Below are 24240 nucleotides of genomic sequence, written 5' to 3' on the forward strand. Positions count from 1 at the left end.
CAGGGCTTGCTACCACCCAAAGATTTTTTAAAGCTTTTGTGACGTGTTAGCGCCTTTAATCGTCATGGTAACCCCACGAAGTGGAAAGGATCATCCGCTTTATAGATAAGGAAACTAGAACATGGAGGGTAAAACCAAAGAAGGATTTAGGGGCGCTGTCGTGGGCGGAGGTTTCCTTGACTGACAATGACCATCAGATGGGGAAAAAAGCTTCCTCCATGGGATGAAAATTGGAAGTCCAGTTAGAAAGAGGCAAATCTGCTAACGGAGGATCCAGTCCCCGCTACCGGTCTGAGCCTCGCGTTGCAGCAAGACGTGAAGGTCAGGGCTGTGGAGGGACCCTAGGGGCAGTGGGTCGGACAAGGGGCGTGGCTGCTGTGGGAGGAACCCAGGCCCCGCCCCCCTCGAGGGCACGAGTCATTTCCGTCCGACGAGGAACTGAGCGCCGCCGGCCGTGTTGCAAGCGGGGCGCCTCGGGCAGGACCTCCCTGGTCGGAAGTGGCCGTGAGCCAGAGCAGCGGTCCCGGGTGAGTACAGGGCGGGGCGGGGGCATGTGCGAGGCTATCTACCTGTGCCTTGGGAAGTAGGGATTCCAACTCGCGGGGATGGAGCACGCGTCGTCGCCTGGGAAACGGCGCGACCCGCGGCAGGCGAAGGGGTGGGACTTCCGGAGCAGTTAATGATGGGGAAAGTTCTAGTGGAGGTGGGAGGAAGTGGGACTTCCTGTAGCAAACCGGAGCCGTGCGCCACTCAAGCCCGTTTACCTGCTCCCCAGGCTGGCACCCAGGATGGGCGAGGTGGAAGCCCCGGGCCGCTTGTGGCTCGAGAGCCCCCCTGGGGGAGCGCCTCCCATCTTCCTGCCCTCGGACGGGCAAGCCCTGGTCCTGGGCAGGGGACCCCTGACCCAGGTCACGGACCGGAAGTGCTCCAGAACTCAAGGTGGGCGGGGCCTGAGCTGGAGGGGGTGTGGCCTGTGGCAAAAGTGAGAACAATCCAGAGGGACGCTTGGCTGCTACGCGGGATTGCGTGGTGCCGGCAGCCCAGAAGTCAGAAGGTGCTCTCTAGGGCGCACAGGAAGAGAAAGTTTGTGCTTGATTTAGAATTAGCTAGATCCTTTGGGGGAGAGGGGATCGAGCCAATTTCGGGAGGATGTTCACTGCGCGGATGATACTCAGGCCATCTGGAAATCCAGAAACAGGCGACGACCCTTGTCAAGAGAAAAATTATCCTATGGAGAAAAGTAAATGTCACCAGGTTGGGATGGATGGTAACAGGCCAAGTCCCGGACCTGTATCTAGCCACATTTTTTGTAAAGGAGGAAACTAATTCTATAGAGAAAAGTACCTCCCTGTCCCTTACAAGGAAGGACCAGTGTCAGGCAACCCTAGTGCCACCATCTGGCTACTACATATCAAGGAGCCAATCCCGTGTAGAAATAAACTGCCTCTGACTCCCTCCGGAATGGATGCTATAGCCTGAAGCAGGCCACACTCCCCAGAAATGAGGGAACCAATCACACAAGGATGCAAATCCTGACTCCATCCCTCCTATCCTCAGTGGAGCTGGTCGCAGATCCTGAGACCCGGACAGTGGCAGTGAAACAGGTATCAGTGCCTCTGCAAGGGGCAGCAAGGCCTGGGGATGGGATTTGGGGAGGAATTGCAAGCCATCAGTGAAGTGGTACATTAGGAAAATCTGATTGGGGCCGGGCGTTGTGGCTCAAGCCTGTAATCCCAGCACTTTGGGAGGCCGAGGCGGGCAGATCGCTTGAACCCAGGAGTTCGAGACCAGCCTGAGCGACATGGTGAAACCTGTCTCTATAAAAAATTAGCGGGGATGGTGGCGCGTCCTTGTAGTTCCAGCTAATTGGGAGGATCCCTTGAGCCCAGTAGGTCTAGGGTGCAGTGAGCAGTGATCACCACACTGTACTTCAGCCTGGGTGACAGCGAGAACCTGCCTCAAAAAAGAAAAGAAAAAATATGGCTAGGAGAGAAGGGGGTGTGTCCAGTAAAGAAAGAAGTGTTGCCTGTTTCAGTGGGGTGGATACCTGTCCAAGCCCTTGGAAATTGGACAAGGCGGCCAGGCGCAGTGGCTCACGCCTGTAATCCCAGCACTTTGGAAGGCTTAGGCGGGCGAATCACCTGAGATCAGGAGTTTGTGACCAGCCTGGCCAACATGGCGAAAACCCATCTCTACTAAAAATACAAAAATTAGCCGGGCATGGTGGCGGGTGCCTGTAATCCCAGCTACTTGGGTGGCTGAGGCAGGAGAATCGTTTGAACGCGGGAGGCAGAGGTTGCAGTGATCCGAGATTGCACCACTGCACTCCAGCCTGGGCGACAAAACAAGATTCTGTCTAAAGAAAGGGAGGGAGGGAGAGAGGAAAGGGAAACGAAGGAAAGGAAGGACGGACGGAAGGAAGGAAGGAAGGAAGAAATTGGATAAGGCTGAAAACCCTTAACCGTTCCAAAGCCCGTTGGAAAGTGAAGCGGTGAGGCCTAAGGATCTGATTAGTGGTGAAAAGCAGATCTTTCCGCTCGGTTGTTGATTGGAGGAGGCTCCCGGTGGGGGCGGAGCCAGTCTCAGCTCCTCCCTCTCTTTCTGCAGCTGGGAGTTAACCCCTCAACTGCCGGGACCCAGGAGTTGAAGCCGGGGTTGGAGGGCTCTCTGGGGGTGGGGGACACACTGTATTTGGTCAATGGCCTCCACCCACTGACCCTGCGCTGGGAAGAGATGCGCACACCAGAATCCCAGTCAGATACTCCACCTGGCACCCCTCCGGTGTCCCAAGACGAGAAGAGAGATTCTGAGCCTCCCAAGAAGCGTATGCGGAAGTCAAACCCCGGCTGGGAGAACCTGGAGAAGCTGCTAGTGTTCACCGCAGCTGGGGTGAAACCCCAGGGCAAGGTGAGGACTACGCCGAGGGCTGAGGGAGCCGCCACAGACTGGGACCCAATCCCAGGTTTGTTGTGTGCTCTCTCAACTTCTTTTTAGCCTCTGTTTAATTTTCTGAGAAATGGGCCTAATGATAAACGCAGGGTTCGTTGTAAGCAGTGGGGAAAATGATGTATGTCAGTTCCTGCATGTCCCACGGTGACCACCCAGTCATCAGCAATGACCATGACCGTCTCAGTAGGAGCTATTATGATGAGTATTATTTAGGTCCAGAGAGACTTGAGTTCAAATGCTGTTACCACCACATTCTGAGTCCCGTGTCTCTCGTCTCTACGATGCTGAATCCATAAAAAGCACGTGGCATAGTCCCTGACGTGCAGTTAGCACCCAAAGCTTTGCTCCTGTTTTTATTTTCACGATTAGCAGCCCACCAAGGTGGAGAAGGCCAGGGGAGGAAGGAGGCTGGGTAAGACATTAACCCCCATTTTAAAGACTGTAATCCTGGGGCCGGGGTCATAAGGAGTTAACAGGAGACAGTAAGGTTAAGATGTCGGGCCGCACTCAGAGGCTTCATGGATGCTTGACATGGAGGTGTTCTGTGACTCGGTTTCCCCATCTGTGAGATGGCAGGGTTGGTGTGAGTCAGCCTGTGAGTGGAGAGGATCAGAGGTATCACAGTGCTGCTGTTCCTCTTTCCTTGGTGACACCAGGTGGCTGGCTTTGATCTGGACGGGACCCTCATCACCACACGCTCTGGGAAGGTCTTTCCCACTGGCCCCAGTGACTGGAGGTGATAAGAGGCAAAACAAGGGAGTGAGTGAGGCCTGGAGTCCACCTCTGGCCCCGGGTCACCCCTCCCGCTTCCTACCTGCCCTAGGATCTTGTACCCAGAGATTCCGCGTAAGCTCCGGGAGCTAGAAGCCGAGGGCTACAAGGTATGTGCAGCCACCTGTCTGCATGGGCGCGTGCAGGTGGCGGTCCAACCTCAGGTCAGACCAAGGTCCTGGTGAGCAGGCGCCTCATGACACTCTCTGCTCCCCAGCTGGTGATCTTCACCAACCAGATGAGCATCGGGCGCGGGAAGCTGCCAGCCGAAGAGTTCAAGGCCAAGGTGGAGGCTGTGGTGGAGAAGCTGGGGGTCCCCTTCCAGGTATGGCTGGAAGGGAGGCTGGGAGCTATGTGGGGGCACAGAGATCCAGAGAGAGGGTTTCAGACTCCAGGGTAAGTGGGGCAGAGGCCTCAGGCGGTGTGATGCTGATAGGAACCCATCATCAGCTACAAATTCTGTAGCTCTGCTTGGCTGGGTGAGGGCTGGGGTAGCATCCAGTAGGTGCTTGAGGGGGAGCTGAGGCTGGTGGCCCCCTCCCATCCACAGGTGCTGGTGGCCACGCACGCAGGCTTGTACCGGAAGCCAGTGACAGGCATGTGGGACCATCTGCAGGAGCAGGTGAGTCTCACAGTCTGCCCAGCTTCCCTCCTTTTCCTCGCTCCAGCCCCTCACTCCTGGGCTCCCCGCTCTCCGGCCAGGTCCGGGCCTCCTTACTCCTCCTGTCCTCCCTCGGACCTGCCTTCTGTTTTTTTGCTGTCACATCTTAGATGTTGGTTTACGAGACCAATGCTCTTAAACTTTCTAAATCAGAGTAGTAGAGAGAGAAGCTGTTCATTCCTTCCTTCATTCGTTTGTATGTGCATTTGTTCTGAAGTTTAGCGCATTCTTGAGCTGAAGATAGCAGTGAGCGGGACAGCCTGCTCCAGCGGGGCCCGCACGGCGAGCGCCATGACTCTGGGCAGATGGGCAGATTGGCGTGTAAAACAGCGGGAGGGAGGGAGGTGGAGAAAGCAGGCATCATTTCAGCTGTTGGGCACGGATGGCCTCTGAGGAGGTGACATCCGAGGAAAAGGCCTAAGACAGAGGAAGGAGGGAGCCACGTGGACACCTGGGGAAAGTGGATCCCCCCCCCTTACAGGAGTGACAGCAAGTGCAAAGGCCCTGAGGCAGCCCCTAGCCTGGGCTAGTTAGGGACAGGGAGGCCCATGCGGCTGGCCCTAAGCGAGGGAGGGGAGAGGGCAGGGCCACAGGGAGGGCCCCGCTTTTGCCCTGAGGGAGGGGGAGCCTGGGAGGCGCAGGCCCCCAGGAGGCTGGAGCTGAGGCAGAGCGGGCGCCCTCTGGTGGCCGCGTGGGGAACCGGCGGAGGCGGAAGCTGGGAGGCCTGGAGGGAGGGGGCTGCGTGGAGACCACAGGGCCAGGAGCACGGTGCAAAGTGGCTGGATGGTGGGGACATGAAAAGTTGGAGGATGAGGCCTGATGCGCGGCATAGACCAGGCGAGGCAGCCCCAGGGACCCGCTACTGCTGCGGCGGGACAGTTATGGGAAGGGCCTCCTCACTGCCATCTCCCGCAGGCCAACGAGGGCACGCCCATCTCCATCCGGGACAGCATCTTTGTGGGAGGTAAGGGCCTGGAAGCTGCTGAGGGTGGGCTGGGACCCCTCCCTCCGAGCTGGTGGGGACAGTGTGTCCCGTGTGTTCCAGACGCAGCCGGACGCCCGGCCAGCTGGGCCCCAGGGCGGAAGAAGAAAGACTTCTCCTGCGCAGATCGCCTGGTGAGGCCCCTGCCCGTTGCCCCGCGCCCGAGCCCGACCCAGGCCTGTGTCTGATGTCCGTTCTCAACCCCTAGTTTGCCCTCAACCTTGGCCTGCCCTTCGCCACACCTGAGGAGTTCTTCCTGAAGTGGCCAGTAGCCGGCTTTGAGCTCCCAGCCTTTGACCCGGTGAGGCCCTGGGGTGGGAGCGGGAGCGGGAGGGCTCCCGGAGACGGGGACAGCGTCTCACGCGTGTGCCCCTCCCCTCGCAGAGGACTCTCTGCCGCTCAGGACCTCTCTGCCTCCCCGAGTCCAGGGCCCTCCTGAGCTCTAGCCCAGAGGTGGTGGTCGCCGTGGGATTCCCTGGGGGTGAGTGCCCTGCCCCTGTGCCCTGAGCCCCTCCGGGGTCCTAGACCACCCACCGACACTGCCCCCCACACAGCCGGGAAGTCCACCTTTCTCAAGAAGCACCTGGTGTCGGCCGGATACGTCCATGTGAACAGGGTATGACTAGGCTTTGGCCGCCCCGAATCTATTCAGTTCCCATCTCCACCGCTCAACTGGTTTGGGGCGGCTTCCCTCCATCACTGCCTCCCCGACCCCGCTCTGGGTCTTCTCTCCCCTCGGGTCTCCGGATCCGTTTGTGACCTCTCGTGTCCCCAGGACACGCTAGGCTCCTGGCAGCGCTGTGTGACCGCGTGTGAGACAGCCCTGAAGCAAGGGAAACGGGTCGCCATCGACAACACAAACCCGGACTCCGGGAGCCGCGCCAGGTAGCGGGAAGCCTGCGGTAGGGTGGGCGGGGCCTGCGGCGGGGTGGGCGGGGCCTGCACATCCAGCTCCTTCCCCCACAGGTACGTCCAGTGCGCCCGAGCCGCGGGCTTCCCCTGCCGCTGCTTCCTCTTCACCGCCACTCTGGAGCAGGCGCGCCACAACAACCGGGTGAGCCCGCTAGGCCCGGTCACCCCCCGGGGATGCACCCCGACCCCCCTCCTCACCCCCAGGTGCCCCCTCCCTCCCCTGACCCCTGGGCCTTTCGCCCCTTCTGATATCCCCACAGTTTCGAGAGATGACGGACTCCTCTCACGTCCCCGTATCAGACATGGTCATGTATGGCTACAGGTACTGTTGGGGATGGCAGGGGGAGGGGCGCTGGCTGGGCCACATGAGCCAGGCTGTCCCTCACTGTTCCCACCACTGCCAGGAAGCAGTTCGAGGCCCCGACGCTGGCCGAAGGCTTCTCTGCCATCCTGGAGATCCCGTTCCGGCTGTGCCTGGAGCCGAGGCTGGAGCGGCTGTACTGCCAGTTCTCCGAGGGCTGAGCCCCACCCAGCTCCCCTCCACAATAAATGCTGTTTCTCCTTGAGCTTGGCCGGCATTTTGCTGGGAGCAGGGGCTCCAGGCCTGGCAGTTTTTTACATGGATGGAGGCTTTAGGGACATTTTCCGGTAACAGAAGGTGGGGCCTTACAGAAGGGATTCCAGCTTTGCTGGGACCTGGCATGGGCATGTTAGACATTAGCCAGGGAACGCACAGGGCAGGGTGCTGCCTGGCTGCCTGAGAGCCAGCTGGTGAGCCCACAAGCTCCAACCCAGGGACTTGCTCAAGGCCAGGTGTGACCCCTGAACTTGAACCCAGGGCCTGTGGATCTGGAAATTGCTGGGGAAGAGGGTGTGGGCAGCCGAGAGCCAGACCCAGTGAGTATCCAGGCTGTCCGGGCCTGCTGGGCCACCTTATGGCTAGGGGGCTGCCAGGCATGGGGCAGTGAGCAGAGGGGCAGGCAGGTTTTTAAAAGGCTTTATTAGGGGAACGTAGAGGGGTGGGGACCATCCTTGGAGGCCTCAGGACACCATCCTCCATGTTGCTGGGCAGTTGAAGTCCCCAGGGGCCCCTGTTCAGAAGCATGTCACCTGGGGGCAGGGGTGCAGTGGGGGCTGCTGGCCACAGGCTCCCAAGCACTGATCCACATCCCTGTGGGCAGAGGCCCGGCCCCACCCAGGCCTGGACACTGCACCTCCCATGGCCCTGCAGCCGGGATACAGTTTCCCAGATAGCCTAGGACTGCCAGGACTGCTGCCTCGCCCTCTGCTCTGGTCACCCCAAGGCCAAGGTTGCCCTGCTTCTTTCCCAACCGCACCCGTGCCCCCCCAATGCCCCAGGGTCCCTCCTGTACATGACAGGGTCACCACTCACCAGTCTCTGCCGGGGCCTCATCTGTGACTCTGGAGGGGCCCAGCCCAGGGTGGCCACTACCCCCCCATCTGTGGGAGGAATCAGAGGCCAGTGGTGAGCAGGCAGGAGGGGTGGGGGGGAGGCTGAGCAGCCCTGGGGCCCGGCTGCCTCACCCCTCGTTGCTGCTGCTCCTGCTCCAGGTTCCGCTGCAGGACCTGCTGCTGGTTGGCAATGACACGCCGGATGCCGTTGACAAAGTTGCCCTGGTCGTGGGGGATGAGGCCGATGAAGATTTTCTTCTCCGAAGAATACAGGAGCATAAGCACGCGGATCTCACACGATGCTTTGTAGGAAAAGTGCACGCAGCCAGCCTGGCGGGCACAGGGTGTGGTGTCAGTAGACAGCACCACAGGGACTCAGGCCGCAGGGACGAGCATCCCTCCAACCACGGCACCACGCCAAGGGCTCGATGAGCCAGACACAGCCTAACTGCTCTGTCCTCCCACCTCCCCACCCGTCCCGGAGGTGGGCCCCCTTATTAGGATGACACGGTGGCCAAGAGCAACGGGTGGGTCAAAGGCCAACAGGCTCTTTTGGGAAGGGCCCAAGAACTTGCATTTCAGAGCTTCTGGGCAGGCCAGGCTGTGTCTGGGGCCAGCTCACCACAGCCGCCTGAGCCAACTGGCCATGGCTTCAACTCGGGAGCCCGAGGGATCGGCAGCAGCTGGCCCAGCACAGGTGAGGGCGGAGGTACATGCAGCCTTTATGCACTTCCCTGAGGAAACTATTTTGTGTGTGTGTGTAAGACTGTTTCACTCCTGTTGCCCAGGCTGGAGTGCAATGGCGTGATCTCAGCTCACTGCAACCTCCACCTCCTGGGTTCAAGCCATTCTTGTGACTCAGCCTCCGGAGTAGCCATCATGGCCAGCTAATTTTTGTATTTTTAATAAAGACAGGGTTTCACCACGTTGGCCAGGCTGGTCTCAAACTCCCGACCTCAGGTGATCCACCCTCGGCCTCCCAAAGTGCTGGGATTACAGACATGAGCCACCGCGCCTGGCGTGAGGGAACTCTTGCAATTGCTTTAATGTAAAAGCATCTACACCCAGGCCCCGTCACCCACTAACAGCTTTGTGGACAGTTTACTCAGACTAAGGCGAAGGTAATTTTAAGGTAGTTTCAGGACAGATGTTACCTAAGTACGGCCCAGCTGGAAGGTGGACACCAGGGGAGAGGGCGCAGAAGCACCAAAGTCCAACCCTCCCCACCTCACAGATGGAGAAACTGAGCCCCAGAGAGAGAAAACTCAACCGAGACTCCCCCAGATAAGATGATCACCAGATATTCTGGGACTTTGCTGGGGACAGACAGCCCTCCCTGCCCAGCAATGGGCCTTTGGGATGTGGCACAAGCTCCCGGGAAACCTGGAGTGACAAGGGCACCTGTCCCGGGGGAGTGGAGAGCACGGAGTTGGTGCTTTGGGACATCAGCACCTGGTGCTGAGTCAGTCCTGATGTGGCAGAGGAGCAGCAGGCCCCTGCATAACGGGTCAGTGCCCCCGTCCAGTGCTGTGGGGACAGCACAGAGCCCTCAGGAGCCACGCCCACACTAGCCACCCTCTCTCCCCAGCTGTCCAGGACATGGTGCTCTGTTCCTCTCCCATGTGCACCCCCTGTGAGCGGTCCTGCCTCGCTCTGCCCTGGCTCCCTCTGCCCTGGCCAGCCCCTCCCCAGCGTTTGCCGGCGCCACTCACGAAGCCGTTGTCCATGATCCGGCACAGGCTCTTCAGTGTCTCCAGGTCCTTGGTGAAGTGGAACTGGACCAGGCGCGAGTTCCGAAACAGCGGCACCAAGGTGGTCTGCGGGGAAGCGAGGGGACCCCCGGTTCTGGCTTCTCAAACCACGGCCTCCTGCTCCCAGCCTGCTGAGTCCCCCAGGCCCAGGACCAAACTGAGGCTCCCCTGTCCTCCTTACTTCAAGAAATTGTCATCTCCACCCGTCAACCAGCCCAATCCTGGAGTGCTGCGGAAGCCGCTCTCAGACCCCTTGGCAGCTCCCCAGGTCGAGATCGAAGCTGCCCCTGCCCCGCTCAGTCCCTGCACAGCCACCGGCTGGGTGCCTGGGACCCCTTGGAACCAGGCCTGAGGACCTACCCACTGCCCCTGCTTCAGCACCCTCAGCTCCACTCCCTCATGGCCAGCTCAGGCCACCCAGGGAGGCGCTCTTGCCCCCAGTCCTGCCCTCTGGAATGGCTACTGCTTGCAGGCTTGAGAGCCCGGCCCCAGCCCCTCACCAGCAGCTGCTGCGGGATGAGCTGCATGTACAGCTTCCTTGGCCACTGCTCGGTCCTCCTGTGGGGCACGAGGGGACGAGGGTCAGGAGGCCCCAGCTCCCCTGGACGCTGCCACCGCCCCCAGCCCGGCACTCACAGGATCTCCCCCTGGTTCACGTAGACGTGGGACGGCAGCCACCTCTTGGACCGACTGTTGGGCTCAGGCCTGGGCTTTTGGGGGACAGGTAAAGAGGAGCCCTCAGGGCTGGAGACCCACAACCCCAGTGTCCCCTCCCAGCCACAGTCCGTGAGGTTCTGGGGGTCCCAGGTCCCCGGGCTGCCAAGGGCTCACCTCCTGCCACTCCATGACGCCGCTCCATGCCAGAAACTTGTTGTTGACGATCTGGACTGGGCCTGAGTTGACACCACCAGGTCCCACTGCCTGTTGGAAGGGAAGGGGGTGGGAAGAAGGGGCCCAGGGTCCTGGGAAACCTGTCTGTCCTGGGGTCTGCCGTCCCTCCCTCCGAGTCTTGGCCTGTTGACCCCAGCTGGGTCCATTCTCTAGCCCCAGGGGAACAGGCCCTGCCCCCTCACCTGCTCACAGCCCCCCATGGCTCCCCAGTGGCCTGAGACAGGTCCTGGCCCTCACCTGGTGCACAGGACCTGCAGAGTCTGCCTCAACTGGCAAGGCATGACCAGGACACGTGGTCACCGGGCAGGGCCTTCCAGCCTCACGATGATCCCAACCCCTGCCCAGCTCCCCACTCCACTGGCTTCCCCACCGCTGCGCCAAGACCCACCCTCCGGCCCTTCAGAGCCACCTGGTGGCTGCGTTTCCATGGAGCCCTGATGGGAACCCGCCCGGCCTCCTCTGGGCTCCCCTGCGGCTCCTTGCTCCAGTCATCGCATCACACTCCGCCCACACCAAGTCTGGCTGCCCATCCAGGGCGCTGCGGCCTAACTCCACTCTGTCCTCAGAGGGGCTGTGCTCGGCGGCACACCTGCTTGCGGGTGGTGATGACCTGCCGGATGGCGCTGACGAAGCCGCTCTGGTCGTAGGGGATGAGGCCCATGAAAATCTTCTTCTTGGATGAGTACAGGAGCATGAGCACGCGCACCTCACAGGGCGAGATGTGGGGGAACAGCATGCAACCCGCCTGTGGGGGCCGCAGGTCAGGACCCCGTGGGCACTGCCCGGGGCCGCCATGCCCCCACCACCCTGGACTGCCCCACCTGTAGGGGCTGCCGCCAGCCCTCCTGCCTGCCTGATGGGGTGACCTGGCCTGGGGGTTAAGAGCACAGGCAGCGCCCCACCGCTCTGCTGCCTCCTAGCTGTGTGACCTAACACCAGCCACCTCCTGTTTCTGGGCCTCCATTTCATCATCTGTAAAAAGGGGTAATAGTGCACACACTTGGTGCCACATAAAGGCTCAACAGATAAAGCACTGGTACCTCTTGGAAGGGGCATGAGAGAACTAAGCCTGACAGATGTGCCTGGCCGTGGTGTCTGAAGTGGTGGGCCCGTTCTAGAACCCCATGTCCCCTCCCCACACTGGGCCACCCTCCACAGTGCTGTACCCTACACACTGCCAGCCTAACCTCTCGACCTCGGTGTCAGCCCAGGGATCACCTGCTCAGGGCCCTGTCCCTGGCCTCCTTGGAGCCACGCACAGTCACCCTCCCAGGGCCATGCCTGGGGGGCGAATGCGGATGCCCACCTTCCCTACAGACTGGGTACTCGGGGCCCGGACATGGCAGGCCCTCAACAAACAGTGCTGGGTGAAGGGGGACGGGTCAGTTAAGAGACCTCATGCCAGGCACAAGGCCTGGTCTGCCCCTGGTGCTCTGAGGGAGAAGGGAGGCCAAAGCAGAACCCACTGCGCCTCAGAGCGGCAGCTGGAACGGGGTAGAGGCAGACTGTCCCAAAGGGGAACAGGGACTAAGAATGTCCCAGAGCCAGGTCCTCTGGGCAGAGGACTCGCTCCCACCCCATCCCTGCCTCCTCTCCAGCACCTGCCATCTTTCACAGTCCCATCCCCCTTGCTGACCTGCCCTGCCCCAGAATCCCAGTCACCTGAACAGCCTCAGCAGCTAGGTTCACTGAGCACTCACTAGGTACTAAAGTCACCATCTCAAGCACTCTACACAAACTCCCTCCCTCCAGCCTCCCGGTGGCCCTAGGAAGCACGGCTCCTGTTAGCCCATTTTACAGACCAGAATACCAAGCCCCGATGCGCCACTCCCTCCTGGCTCTTATGCCTAGCATACCCATTTACCAGGCTCCTGCCATAAGCTGTGTGTCCCTGACAGGCTCCTGGCCCCGGTCCCTCTGTGCACTCACACCCCAAGGGCCACCTCAGAGCTGGGCACAGATGCAGGAACTGGAGGCCTCTCAGGCTGAGTTCCTTCACCCTGTGCTCTATGGAGGATGCCTGGGGTCAGTCATTTCCAGACAGGCTGAGAGGCCACGAGGGCTACCGTCGACCCCAGGGGAGACTCCCAGCCCCCGCCTGGGCTGTGAGCAGGGTCCTGCCTCCAGCTGTACTTGTCAGCACAGTGCTACAAGGGAGCCGCCCCCTGCCCCCCTCGCGCACCCGAGCCCGCCCCACTCACAAAGCCGTTGCCCATGATGCGGCAGAGTCCCTTGAGCGAGTCGCAGTCTCTGTTGGTGAAGTGGAACTGTGCCAACTGGGAGTTCCGGAACAGGGGCCCCAGAGTGGTCTGGGGATGACAGGGGACAGACAGCTGCGTCAGCCAAGCATGGGGGTGCTCAGAGTGGGTGGGGCGGGCGGGGCGGGTCTCACCAGCAGCTGCTGCGGAATCAGCTGCATGATCAGCTTCTGCGGCCACTGGTCGGTCTCCCTATGGGAAAGAGCCGGTCAGAAAGGGCTGCCCTGATCCCCATGGCCACAGCCACTGCCCCTGCCACCGCCCTGGGTGCTGCACCCCGGCACTCACAGGTTCTCGCCTTGGTTCACATAGGCTTGGCAGGGCAGGGTCCGCTTCAGCTTTGCAGTGGAGTCAGAGTAGGGTCTGCGCTTCTGTGGGGGCAGGAGGGGCGTCACTGTGCACAGCCTAGATGCCCCAGCCTGTCCCCGCGGGGACAAGACAAGACCCTGGAGACCAGCTGCAGCCCCACAGGGACTCACCTCCTGCCACTCAAGGACGCCGCTCCAGGCCAACAGCTTGTTGCTGAGTCGGTGCTCGCTCACGGCCAGACCCCCGAGGGTGAGCCCAGGTGAGGAGGGACTGATGGGACCCAGCGCCCCGAAGACCCGAGCACCTTCCTGCAGTGGAGTGGGGGGTAGGCGGGAAACTGAGGCTGGGGCCTGCAAGGACAGGCAGTCCCCACATACCCCAGAGGGGATGTCCCAATATTCAGACCCAAATCCCCTGTTGGAAGCCCACCGGGCCATGTCCAAACTCTCTGCTCACCCCTCAGGACCCCAACACGCTGGTCCTCATGTCCTTTCCCGCTGCCCCCCCTCAGGACCTTTCCTTCCCAGAGCCTGCTGTCACCTTGACACTGGCCCAGCAGAGTCCTGAAGCCTTCAGCCAGCACCACCTCTAGCCTTTGCCCCAGCTGTGTGCCTGATCGATTCCTTGAGACCCAAGTTAGAAGCCGGCTGTGGGGGACTTTCCATGTGCCCCAGGCTGGGCCCAGGGCTTCCTTGCAGCCTCCGCAGACACAAGCCGGCCTGTGCTGTGTCTGTCCCGCGACCAGCTTGCCCTGTCTGAAACTCTCCTAAGGCTCCCAGTCACTCCAAAGTTCAACTCCTCCCTCTAGCTGCCAGTGCCCCCCTCTCTGGCCTTATCAGTCTGACCCCAGGGAGGCAGGAAGGAGGTGACAAGAAACACAGAGGGGACTGAACCATCTAGGAGAAAGACAGCGACCAGAAGGGGGAAACATGTGGAAGAGAGCTGGGACACCACCCCCTGGAGGAGCCTCACAGACCAAAACACGCAGAACACCAGGAGAAGCGTCTAGCAGTAAAGCCAAGCAAAGCCGCAGATACTACTCACAGGGCACTCTCCCATTATTTTATTTTTTATTACTATTACTTTTTTGAGACAGTCTCACTCTTGTTTCCCAGGCTGGAGTGCAGTGGCGCGATCTCGGCTCACTGCAACCGCGCTCACTGCAAGCCGCGCCATCATGCCCAGCTAATTTTTTTTTTTTTTTTTTTTTTTTAGTAGATGTGGGTTCACCATGTTGGCCAGGCTGGTCTCGAACTCCTGACCTCAAGTGATCCGCCCACCTCAGCCTCCCAAAGTGCTGGGATTACAGGCGTGGGTCACCGCGCCTGGCCTCACTTACTATTTTTTAAAACCAGAAACATCTGAAAGCAAACAACAGAAAGCTTCGAAAACAGCCTGGCAGCAGGAAACCCAGGAGAGTTTCCCCATAGTAGGCTCCTCCAGGCAGGGGAAAAAAATTATAAGGGTGATTTCTTTTTTTTTATTACAAACAGGTATTTTCCAAATTTTCTATGAAGCACAAGGAGATCTTTCCTTCCAGAATACTAGCAAACAAAAAATCTTACTTTGTGAGCGCTTAAAAAGAGACACCTGAACAAACTTGCTCTCCACCCTTGCAGGTGATTCTGGCTTTTGGGCAATCATCAAAAGATCAGAAAGAAAACCTGAGTATCTTGGCATCAGAATGAGCTGGACAGAGTGGATGTTGCCCCGGGGGCTTCAGGCACCATACCGGACATCCGGCATCTGAGAAGATGTGTTAAAACGCACACCTGGAGGTGCTTTTAGAGATGAGGGTACACTTGCAACATACAAGTTGTTTACGGCGCTGGGACCTGGGATATCTAGACTGCATACACAAGTCCGCATATAGAGTGACACATATGCATTTACTGCCACAAAGATGGGTAAAAATCAGGCGAACGCACTTAAGGGCCCAAGCGACATACTTAATGTCTGCTTGTTTAGGAGGGCAGATTGACTCAGGACTTCAAAAGATGCTGGGATCTGGAGCCATCGTAAAGAGCAGGCATGCATGCCTAAAACCCAGGGATACCTTCCACAGCAGGAGCAGCACATCAAGATGGGACGATCACATTTAAAAACGACGGGTAAGGTGCAACCTAAAGGAAATCTCACATCTTGGCAAGTGTGTGCAAAACTGTGCGCGCCTGACATCCCTACTGCACAGGGAAGCCCATCTAGTACCTGCACTGAGGTTTAAAGCCTTGGGCTGCATGTCTGAGGGCCCGGAAAGCACTTTTGAACGACTAGATGCGAATGCTGCAGGAAGGGGCAAAGACAGTGGAGTGAAGGGCTACGTTTAAGTTCTGGGAGGTGATCTGAGTCTGGGTATCCATGTTTATGACCCCAGGAAGCCTGTTTAAGGTTTCAGTAGGGCTGCCACAGCTCTGTGCCATCCACATCGCTGGGGAGTGTATTTAAAAAGCGGACTGGAGCGCGAACCCAAGGGATATCTCACACTGGGGCAAGCGTGTGCACGGTGCAAAGTCGCGATGTGCAATTTTATAGCCCCAGGTAAACCTTACTAAGGGTTTCTGAAAAGCATGTGAGTCTTTTGGGTCCGGGAAAGCCTGTGCAGCCCAAAGTACCTGCGAAGCTGAATGTTTACGTTTAAGGTCTGGGCTCACGGCAGTCCATCAAAGCATCCCACATCTGGGCGCGGGCGCACATTCTAGGTGCGCACTCCACCGGCACAGCGCGGGCCCCAGGGAGAACGCCCACGGGTGCGACATCTGGGGGCGCTGGTACAAAGCGCGGGCCCCTCCCTCGCCGCTGTCCCCCAACCCCCGCCCCCATTTCCAGGTTTCCTGCCCGGAGAGAGCAACTTTCCAATGGGGAAAAACAAACGCGCGTGCTGGCCGCCTGTCCGCCGCCCCCCACCCGCGTTTAAATCCGGCCGCAGAGTCAGCAGTAATTTGAGCCCGCCCCGCCCCCGTCCCCCACCCCCCCACCCCGGCCCGAACGCGCAACAAAGGGGAGAGCGCGGCGCGAACCACCGGGGGCTCCACGGGGGAACCCGGCCCCGGGCGGCACCACCCTTCGGGCCACAGGGGACACCCCGGAGCGGCGGGGGCCGCGGACAAAGGCGTGAGCCCGGGGTAGGGGCTGGGGGGGCGGGGCCGTGGAAGGCTCTGGAAAAAGGGCGGGGGGCTCACCATGGGAGGGGCCGAGCGGGCCCGGATCCGCGGAGGCTGCGGGCCTCGGGGGCTGGCCGGCCAGGAGCGCGAGCGGACGCCGCGCGCTACGAGGGGCCGCGGGGGGCGGCCGCGACCCCCGAGGGGGCCCCCGGCGCCGGAGCGGTACGGGGCACGGCGCGGACGGACCATGGCGGGCGCGGGCCGAGCGGGCGGGGAGCTGCCGCGGGCCACAAGGGGGGGCTGCAGGCTCCACCGACTGAGGAGCGCGGGCGCGCGGCTTCGGGGGAGACGGGCTGAGCCGCACCAAGCTCGGTGGACGCGCCGCCGGAGTGGGGTCGCGGCGGCCGAACCACTGAGGCGAGTGGGGGAGCCCGGCGCGTATCAAGCGCGTCCGAGGGGGCGTGGCCGGAGCGTACCAAGGCGGCGCGGGGGAGCGGGGCCCTGGCGGGAGCGGAGTGTGGGCTCGGCGGTCCTGCGGGCAGCTCCGGCGCGGGGGAGGGCCTGGGAAGACGCGCGAGCAACAACTTCAGGGGGCGTGGCGGGAACGGGATTCCCTACCAAACGGGGTGGCAGAAGAACGAAGGCGACACCAAGCTGGCCCCTTGCCGGGGTCCGGACGGCGGGAGACCTCATCCGGAGCCCTGGACCCGCAGAGCCGGGAGACCGCGCCAAAAGACATAAGGGAAGAGAGGAGGACAGAATAATGGGCCTGGGGACAAGGGAACCCACTAAAAGGGAACCCACTGAGAGTACGGATTGCACCCGAGCCTGAGGGGAGAGCTGATGGTTTGCAGACGGTGACGTGGCGAGGTGGGCAGGGGACTCCAACTCCCAGCGGCCTCCGCGCGGCTTGGGGGTGGGGGAGGGCAGCGGTCCACGGAGGCTTCGCCCATTAGTCCCCGCGCCCAGGCTCCGCCCGCCGTCCCTGGCTACTCCAAGCCACTCGCCTCGCTCCCCGGCCTTCCGTGGATTCGCTCATTCGCTCTGCTAACATGAAATGACTGCGTAGCCGCTTACTAGTTGTATAAGATTTTTCCCTCGATTTTTGTTCCTTCAACGTGGGTAACATCTAACCCTAGAGTGGTTATGTGGATCAAATGCTTGGCGCAACCACTACTCAAAGGTTAGATTTTCTTAACAAAAATCTGTTATGAGTACCCTGTCCGGTTCTGTGCACGGCAACGACCGAATCAGACCAGGTCCCTCACAGACCTCACGGTCCACTGGGGAGAGGCATAATCACAGGCTGTGCTAAGTGTTAACTAGCACATATCCACAGGGCGATGGGATATGACCATAGGGAAGTAAAGTTCGCAAGCAAGGGAAGTCAAGAAAGTGACCTGTGAGCAACCTGCCATTCCAGATGGCTGGAAAAGTGTGCTAAGAGGACAGAACAGCAAAGACAAATCCTGAAAGTAGAAGGAATAAAAGGGAGCCAGTGTGGGTGGAGCCGAGTGAAGGTAGACAGGAGAAACACACAGCTGTAGGAGGTTAGGGAGGGAATCCCTACTTCTGTTTGGGATGTTGACTAAACAATGTAGATAGATTTTGATGTCATAGCCTGCAGAGAGAAATTCGGGAGTCATCAATATTTGGAGACTGGATAAGATCACAGAGAGACTGGGACACTTATCCCTTTAACAGTCACGACAATGAGAAGCAACCAGCAAAGGACACCGAGGAGTGGCCAGTGAAATGGCAGAAGAACCTGTAGGCCCGTCCATGTTTCCCTGCCCCCACTAAGCCTCCTGCCCAGGGGATTCCCAGGGCTGACTGGAGCCCAGCCTTAAGCCCCAAATCCAACCTGGATTGTGGCCAAACGAAGTCAGTGCTCCCTGGACACAAACTGCAAGTTAGTTATCGACAGGTACCTCCAATGCCCTGTCAATCACCCATGTGAGGACAACCTGGCAGCAGGAAGGAGAAAACCCAGACAGGAGCTGCTTTAATCTCCCTGAATCTTTACTTCTCCCCATTCTTGTTGGTCTAAACCATCGAGATCTCTTGCCTGGGTGATGCCTCCTAACTCTTGCTGCCTTCTCTGTCACTGCAATAATCAAAACCATCCAATGGCTTCCCATCCCAATCCCCTTAGAATTAAATCCAAACTTGGTACTGTGGCTCCTGCTGCTGCCCCCCAAAAAAACTCTTTCCCATCCTTCCTGTTCTCTACCTAGTTAATGCCTTCCCATCCCTCAGAACCCACCAGGACATGCATGAGTTTGAATGCCCTGAATTGTATAAGCATGGAGAAAGGTATATGAGGGTGTACTCCAGAGTAAGCAAAATGGGAACTCATGTCAGACAGTGAAATGAAAATGTAGGCTGAAATTCTATCAGTAATACTGCAACAAAACTCTCTGAAACCATCTCACTCAGTCCACCAACTTGAAAGACGCTTTCCTTTTCATCTGTGAAGCCCACTGCCAGGGCTAGCAGGCTACTATTATGACTAAGCAATTCCACTTCCATCTCTCAAGCTGCTTGCTTCCTGAAAGGTAGCTGTTTGATCCAAACCTGTTTATGCCAGAAGTTCTTTAATTTACAATCCAAATAATGAAATTAATGTACGAGAGTTGTTTATATACAAACCAGATTGCTTGCTTTGGAAAGACTAAAAGGGAGTTGTTAAAAACATCAGGCCTGGTGGCTCACACCTGTAATTCTGCACTTTGGGAAGCCGAGGTGGGTGGATCACTTCAGGTCAGGAGTTCAAGACCAGTCTGGCCAACATGGTGAAACACAGTCTCCACTAAAAATACAAAAATTAACCTGGCATGGTGGTGTGTGCCTGTAGTCCCAGCTACTCTGGAGGCTAAGGCAGGAGAATTGCTTGAACCCAGGGGACGGAGGTTGCAGTGAGTCGAGATCTCACCACTGCAACTCTAGCCTGGGTAACAAAGCAAGACTCCATCTCTAAAAATAAAAAAAATAAAGTGCTGCCAGTTTAGGTACAAGTAAAGCAACTGTAAATTATTTAATGAAAAAGCTCATAAAAACCTAGGAAGACTCAGCCCCCAGTTTGTATCATAAACATCTTTAGGTTCTCAAGCCACTTAAAAAAAAAAAAAACAACTTGGTCGGGCGCGGTGGCTCACACCTGTAATCCCAGCACTTTGGGAGGCTGAGGCAGGTGGATCACGAGGTCAGGAGATCGAGACCATCCTGGCTAACATGGTGAAACCCTGTCTCTACTAATACTAAACATAAAAAAAAAAATTAGCTGGGCTTGGTGGCAGGCACCTGTTAATCCCAGCTACTCGGGAGGCTGAGGCAGGAGAATGGCGTGAACCCGGGAGGCAGAGGTTGCAGTGAGCCGAGATCGTGCCACTGCACTCCAGCCTGGGAGACAAAGCAAGACTCTGTCTCATTAAAAAAAAAAAAAAAAAAAAAAAAAGGCCGGGCGCGGTGGCTCAAGCCTGTAATCCCAGCACTTTGGGAGGCCGAGACGGGCGGATCACGAGGTCAGGAGATCGTAGACCATCCTGGCTAACACGGTGAAACCTCGTCTCTACTAAAAAATACAAAAAACTAGCCGGGCGTGGTGGCGGGCGCCTGTAGTCCCAGCTACTTGGGAGGCTGAGGCAGGAGAATGGCGTGAACCCGGGAGGCGGAGCTTGCAGTGAGCTGAGATCCGGCCACTGCACTCCAGCCTGGGCGACAGAGCAAGACTCCGTCTCCAAAAAAAAAAAAAAAAAAAAAAAAAAAAACACTTAAAATGAGATGACTCATTGTGGTTTGTGGGTGGAGCTTATACAACAATGTGCTGTTCCACTGGGCGCAGTGGCTCATGCCTATAATCCCAACACATCGGGTGGGAGGCCAAGGTGGGAGGATTGCTTGAGCCCAGGAGCTCAAGACCAGTCTGGGCAACATAGGGAGACTCCCACCTCTACAAAAACCACAATAATTTGCTAGGCATGGTGGCCAACATGGCGAAACCACATCTGTACTAAAAATACAAAAAATTAGCTGGGCATGGTAGTGGGCGCCTGTAATCCCAGCTACTAGGGAAGCTGAGGCAGGAGAATCACTTGAACCCAGGAGGCGGAGGTTGCAGTGAACTGAGATTGTGCCACTGTACTCCAGCCTGGGTGACAGTGCGAGACTCCGTCTCAAAACAAACAAACAAAAAAGATAATAAAATGCTTTATACTAAGAAATGAGAGTAAGATCATCTCTGGCTTGGATTTTTCTTTCTTTGCCATTACAAAATAATGTATGGCTGAATTTTTTTTTTTTTTTTTTTTTAAGGTCTGCCTGATACATGCTCTGCAAACTCTAGGTTTTTCAACTTTCTCGTCATTATTTGTGTCCAGGCACAGTGGCTCACACCTGTAGTTTTCAACACTTTGGGAGACTGAGGTTGGAGTATTGCTTGAGCCCAGGAGTTTGAGACCAGCCTGGGTAACATAACAAGACTCTATCTCTACAACTATATAACTAGCCAGGCACGGTGTCACATGTCTGTAGTCCCAGCTACTCTGGAGGCTGAGGCAGGAGAATTACTTGAGGCCAAGAGTTCGAGACCAGCCTGAGCAACATACTGAGACTATTTCTCTACAAAAACTACAAAAATTAGCTGGGCACGGTGGTGTGTGTCTGTAGTCCCAGCTACTCGACAAGCTGAGGTGGGAAGACTGCTTGAACCCATAGGCAGAGGCTGCAGTGAACTAAGATCATGCCACTGCACTCCAGGGTTGACAGTGGGACCCCTGGCAATAATAGTAGTTAAATGTTTCTCAAGAACTTCATGTCTGAACCCACTCAATTCTCACACAGCAGGCCATGAGTTCAACAATCTTTTTATCTCCACTCCACAGATGGGGAAACCAGGAATCCACAAGCAAAAGCCTGAGATCACAGGCTGCAGAGACACAGGGCAGGGACAGGGCCCAGGTTCTTAATCTCAGTAGGTGTTGGCCTCCACTTTGTGGAATAAACAAGGGGCACAGCCCCTCGGGCTTGGGACCATCTTACCCTCGTCACTGCCGCACTTCTTAGCTTCTCTGCCACCATCTGCCCTCCAGCACAGACCATGCTGAGTGTTCCCAGATTGTACAAGGCAGACCTGCCCTATCCCCAAACCCACGGTCCTGGGTTTGAGATTACAGGCAGGAGCCACTGAGCCCAGCCTCCTGGGCTATGTAAAAAAACAATAATAAAACGAATGGAAGGCTTTTTGTCCTGGCACAAACTTCAAGATATGTTGTTAGACTGGAAATAAACAAAACAAAAAAATCATAGAATGAAGTAGGCTGCCACTGGATAGAAAAGCAGAAAATGAATCAGTGTCTCTATTTACTTGCACCTGCTTGTACATATTTCTGAAAAGACACTTAAGCAATTGGTAACTGATCTCTAGAGGGAGCTGAGACTGCCTTGGTTGGTTTCTGGAGCCTCTCCCAAGTGTGAACCATAGGAAGGTTTCTCCTATATGTGAAAAATGAATACACCATTTTTTAGGTCATGTAAATAAAGTTGGCATACTCAGTTCTGAAATTTTGCTGCCAGGAATGCATCCCATAGGAATGCCTGCACAAGTGGGTTTAAAAAATACACATTCAGGCCGGGCGCGGTGGCTGAAGCCTGTAATCCCAGCACTTTGGGAGGCCGAGACGGGTGGATCACGAGGTCAGGAGATCGAGACCATCCTGGCTAACATGGTGAAACCCCGTCTCTACTAAAAAATACAAAAAAGTAGCCAGGCGATAATGGCGGGCGCCTGTAGTCCCAGCTACTCGGGAGGCTGAGGCAGGAGAATGGCGTAAACCTGGGAGGTGGAGCTTGCAGTGAGCTGAGATCTGGCCACTGCACTCCAGCCTGGGTGACAGAGCAAGACTCTGTCTCAAAAAAAAAAAAAAAAAATACACATTCATCCTCTGAAGTGTGTCTGATAATAGTGAAAAACTGGCCAGGCGCAGTGGCTCACGCCTGTAATCCCAGCACTTTGGGAACTCAAGGTGGGTGGATCACTTGAGGTCAGGCGTTTGAGACCAACCTGGGCAACATGGCAAAATTCCATCTCTACTAAAAATATAAAAATTAGCTGGGTGTGGTGGTGTGTGCCTGTAATCCCAGCTACTCGGGAGGCTGAGGCAGGAGAATCACTTGAACCTGGGAAGCGGAGGCTGCACTGAGCTGAGATCGCACCAGTGCTCTCCAGCCTGGGCAAGAGTGGGACTCCATCACAAAAAAAAAAAAAGTAAAAGAAAAACTGGACAGGCCCCCAACTGGCAGGGCGCGGCATGGCAGGCATCCTGAAAGACGGCCCCCATGACCCTCACCTCCTGTCTGCACTGTCCTCTCAGTTTGCGTGTGGGCTGAACCTAGCAATTTGTACAGAATATAGCAAGAGTGACAAGATATCAATTCCAAGACTGGGGTACAAAAGACTGCAGCTTCCACCTTGGGCGTTGCCTCTCATTTTTCTTTTTTTTCTTGAGAGAGAGTTTCACTCTTGCAGCCCAGACTGGTGTGCAATGTTGTGTTCTCGGCTCACTGCAACCTCCACCTCCTGGGTTCAAGCGATTCTCCTGCCTTAGCCTTCCAAGTACCTGGGATTGCTTGCCACCGTGCTCAGCTAATATTCTGTATTTTTAGTTGAGACGGGGTTTCACCATGTTGGCCAGGCTGGTCTCAAACTCCTGACCTCAGGTGATCCACCCGCCTTGACCTCCCAAAGTGCTGGGATTACAGGCTTGAGCCACCGCGCCCAGCCTCTCTCATATTTCTAGAGAAGCTAGATGCTATATTGCAACTGCAAGGTGCCCTGTGAAGAGGCCTGTAATGGGCGAGAAACCGAGGGAAACCTCCAGCCAACAGCAAGAAACTGAGGCTCTTGGCCCCATCACCTGTGAGGAACTGAATACTGCCAACAGGCATGTGAGTGGACTGGAAGTGGGCCCTCCTCACAGAGCCTTCTGATGACTGCACAGGCCCAGCCACCAGATCGACTGCAACCCTGAGAGCCCAGGAGCCAGCAGCTCAGCCAAGCCTGGATTCCTGACCCCCAGCAACTGTGAGGCAATAAATGCTTCTTGTTTTAAGCCACTCAAGTGGTGGGGTTTGTTACACAACAGATATCTAACTAATAGACAGGATCGCTTGTGGAACTGAAATGCATCCGTTTAGTGCACTACTTGAGGCCACCATGAGAAGTGGGGACACAGAGGAACAGGAAATTAACAGTGCAGGCAGGCCAGGCGCGGTGGCTCACACCTGTAATCCCAGCACTTTGGGAGGCTGAGGTGGGCGGATCACCTGAGGTCAGGAGTTTGAAACCAGCCTAGCCAACATGGTGAAACCCTGTTTCAACTAAAAATACAAAAATCAGCTGGGCGTGGTGGTGGGCGCCTGTAATCCCAGCTACTCAGAAGGGTGAAGCAGGAGAAGCGCTTGAACCTGGGAGGTAGAGGTTGCAGTAAGTTGAGATTGCACCACTGCACTCCAGCCTGGGCAACAAAGTAAGACTTTCTCAACAACAACAACAACAACAACAACAACTTAGCCAGGCGTGGTGGCTCGTGCCTGTAATCCCAGCTACTTGGGAGACTGAGGCAGGAGAAATGCCTGAACCTGGGAGGCAGAGGTTGCAGCGAGCTGAGATCACACCATTGCACTCCAGCCTGGACAACAGAGTGAGACTCTGTCTCTAAATAAATAAAAACAGTGCAGGCAGATGGCCATTACTTTGGTGGGAAGAAAAAAAAAAAAGCAAGCTAAAGAACAAAGAAATTGACTCACATATATAATAATTAAACTATAAATGTGTCCAAAACCACATGCATGTAAATCCAAATGCAGAACTGGTACATCAGCCTCTGGGGAGGTAAGTGGTTTGCTCAGGGTGTGTGTTTGGGCAGGAGAGGCGAGAGTGAGGTGTGAAGGGGTAATTCCACTTTTGTTGTTGTTGAGACGGAGCCTTGCTCTGTCTCCCAGGCTGGAGTGCAGTGGCACGATCTTGGTTCAATGCAGCCTCTGCCTCTTGGGTTCTAGTGATTCACCTGCCTCAGTCTTCTGGGTATCCGGGATCACAGGCGCCTGCCACCACGCTGGCTGATTTTTGTATTTTCAGTAGACATGAGGTTTCACCATGTTGGCCAGGCTGGTCTCCAACTCCTGACCTCATGATCCGCCCACCTCGGCCTCCCAAAGTGCTGGGATTACAGGCATGAGCCAC

General features: G+C 57.0%; 2 protein-coding genes and 1 long non-coding RNA gene across 4 annotated transcripts; 1 reads left to right on the forward strand and 2 right to left on the reverse strand.

Annotated features, from left to right (window-relative positions):
* The first annotated feature begins 402 nt into the window (after nucleotides 1–402).
* On the forward strand, nucleotides 403–6841 carry PNKP (polynucleotide kinase 3'-phosphatase). 2 transcript variants are annotated; one of them, XM_007997604.3, is made up of 17 exons: nucleotides 403–527; nucleotides 776–939; nucleotides 1558–1604; nucleotides 2608–2907; nucleotides 3606–3685; nucleotides 3773–3830; nucleotides 3938–4045; nucleotides 4271–4342; nucleotides 5297–5345; nucleotides 5427–5497; nucleotides 5572–5664; nucleotides 5748–5844; nucleotides 5918–5979; nucleotides 6139–6248; nucleotides 6330–6417; nucleotides 6536–6597; nucleotides 6680–6841. In XM_007997604.3, the coding sequence occupies exons 2-17, from the start codon at nucleotides 789–791 to the stop codon at nucleotides 6795–6797; spliced, it is 1566 nt and encodes a 521-aa protein (XP_007995795.3). In that variant the 5' UTR covers nucleotides 403–527; nucleotides 776–788; the 3' UTR covers nucleotides 6798–6841. The 2 variants fall into 2 exon arrangements, with proteins under 2 accessions (XP_007995795.3, XP_037847888.2); XM_037991960.2 differs by lacking the exons at nucleotides 403–527; nucleotides 776–939 and adding an exon at nucleotides 961–1240.
* On the reverse strand, nucleotides 3276–3942 carry LOC119621774 (uncharacterized). The gene is made up of 2 exons (XR_005238360.2): nucleotides 3764–3942; nucleotides 3276–3679 (listed from the first exon to the last, which is right to left on the reverse strand). It is a non-coding gene; the product is annotated as an uncharacterized lncRNA (long non-coding RNA).
* Nucleotides 6842–7258: 417 nt separating the features above from the next.
* PTOV1 (PTOV1 extended AT-hook containing adaptor protein) lies at nucleotides 7259–16393 on the reverse strand. Its single transcript, XM_007997605.3, has 13 exons — nucleotides 16077–16393; nucleotides 13068–13205; nucleotides 12877–12959; nucleotides 12723–12780; nucleotides 12532–12639; nucleotides 10920–11075; nucleotides 10271–10360; nucleotides 10076–10149; nucleotides 9940–9997; nucleotides 9401–9505; nucleotides 7821–8018; nucleotides 7669–7736; nucleotides 7259–7385 (listed from the first exon to the last, which is right to left on the reverse strand). The coding sequence occupies exons 1-12, from the start codon at nucleotides 16245–16247 to the stop codon at nucleotides 7725–7727; spliced, it is 1251 nt and encodes a 416-aa protein (XP_007995796.1). The 5' UTR covers nucleotides 16248–16393; the 3' UTR covers nucleotides 7259–7385; nucleotides 7669–7724.
* Between the last annotated feature and the right edge of the window lie 7847 nt (nucleotides 16394–24240).

The sequence above is a fragment of the Chlorocebus sabaeus genome, chromosome 6, assembly GCF_047675955.1.
Source record: "Chlorocebus sabaeus isolate Y175 chromosome 6, mChlSab1.0.hap1, whole genome shotgun sequence".
Classification (NCBI taxonomy): Eukaryota; Metazoa; Chordata; class Mammalia; order Primates; family Cercopithecidae; genus Chlorocebus; species Chlorocebus sabaeus.

Excerpts from the sequence above, each read along its gene's own strand:
- PTOV1 (XM_007997605.3), bottom strand. The coding sequence starts at position 16,247 with ATGGTCCGTCCGCGCCGTGCCCCGTACCGCTCCGGCGCCGGGGGCCCC. Across the intron at positions 12,781-12,876 it reads GTGAACCAAGGCGAGAACCT|GGAGACCGACCAGTGGCCGC; the intron begins GTGAGTGCCGGG and ends TCTTTCCCATAG. Across the intron at positions 10,361-10,919 it reads TCATCACCACCCGCAAGCAG|GCAGTGGGACCTGGTGGTGT; the intron begins GTGTGCCGCCGA and ends CCCTTCCAACAG.
- PNKP (XM_007997604.3), top strand. The coding sequence starts at position 789 with ATGGGCGAGGTGGAAGCCCCGGGCCGCTTGTGGCTCGAGAGCCCCCCT. Across the intron at positions 5,845-5,917 it reads CGCCGTGGGATTCCCTGGGG|CCGGGAAGTCCACCTTTCTC; the intron begins GTGAGTGCCCTG and ends CCCCCCACACAG. Across the intron at positions 6,598-6,679 it reads ATGGTCATGTATGGCTACAG|GAAGCAGTTCGAGGCCCCGA; the intron begins GTACTGTTGGGG and ends CACCACTGCCAG.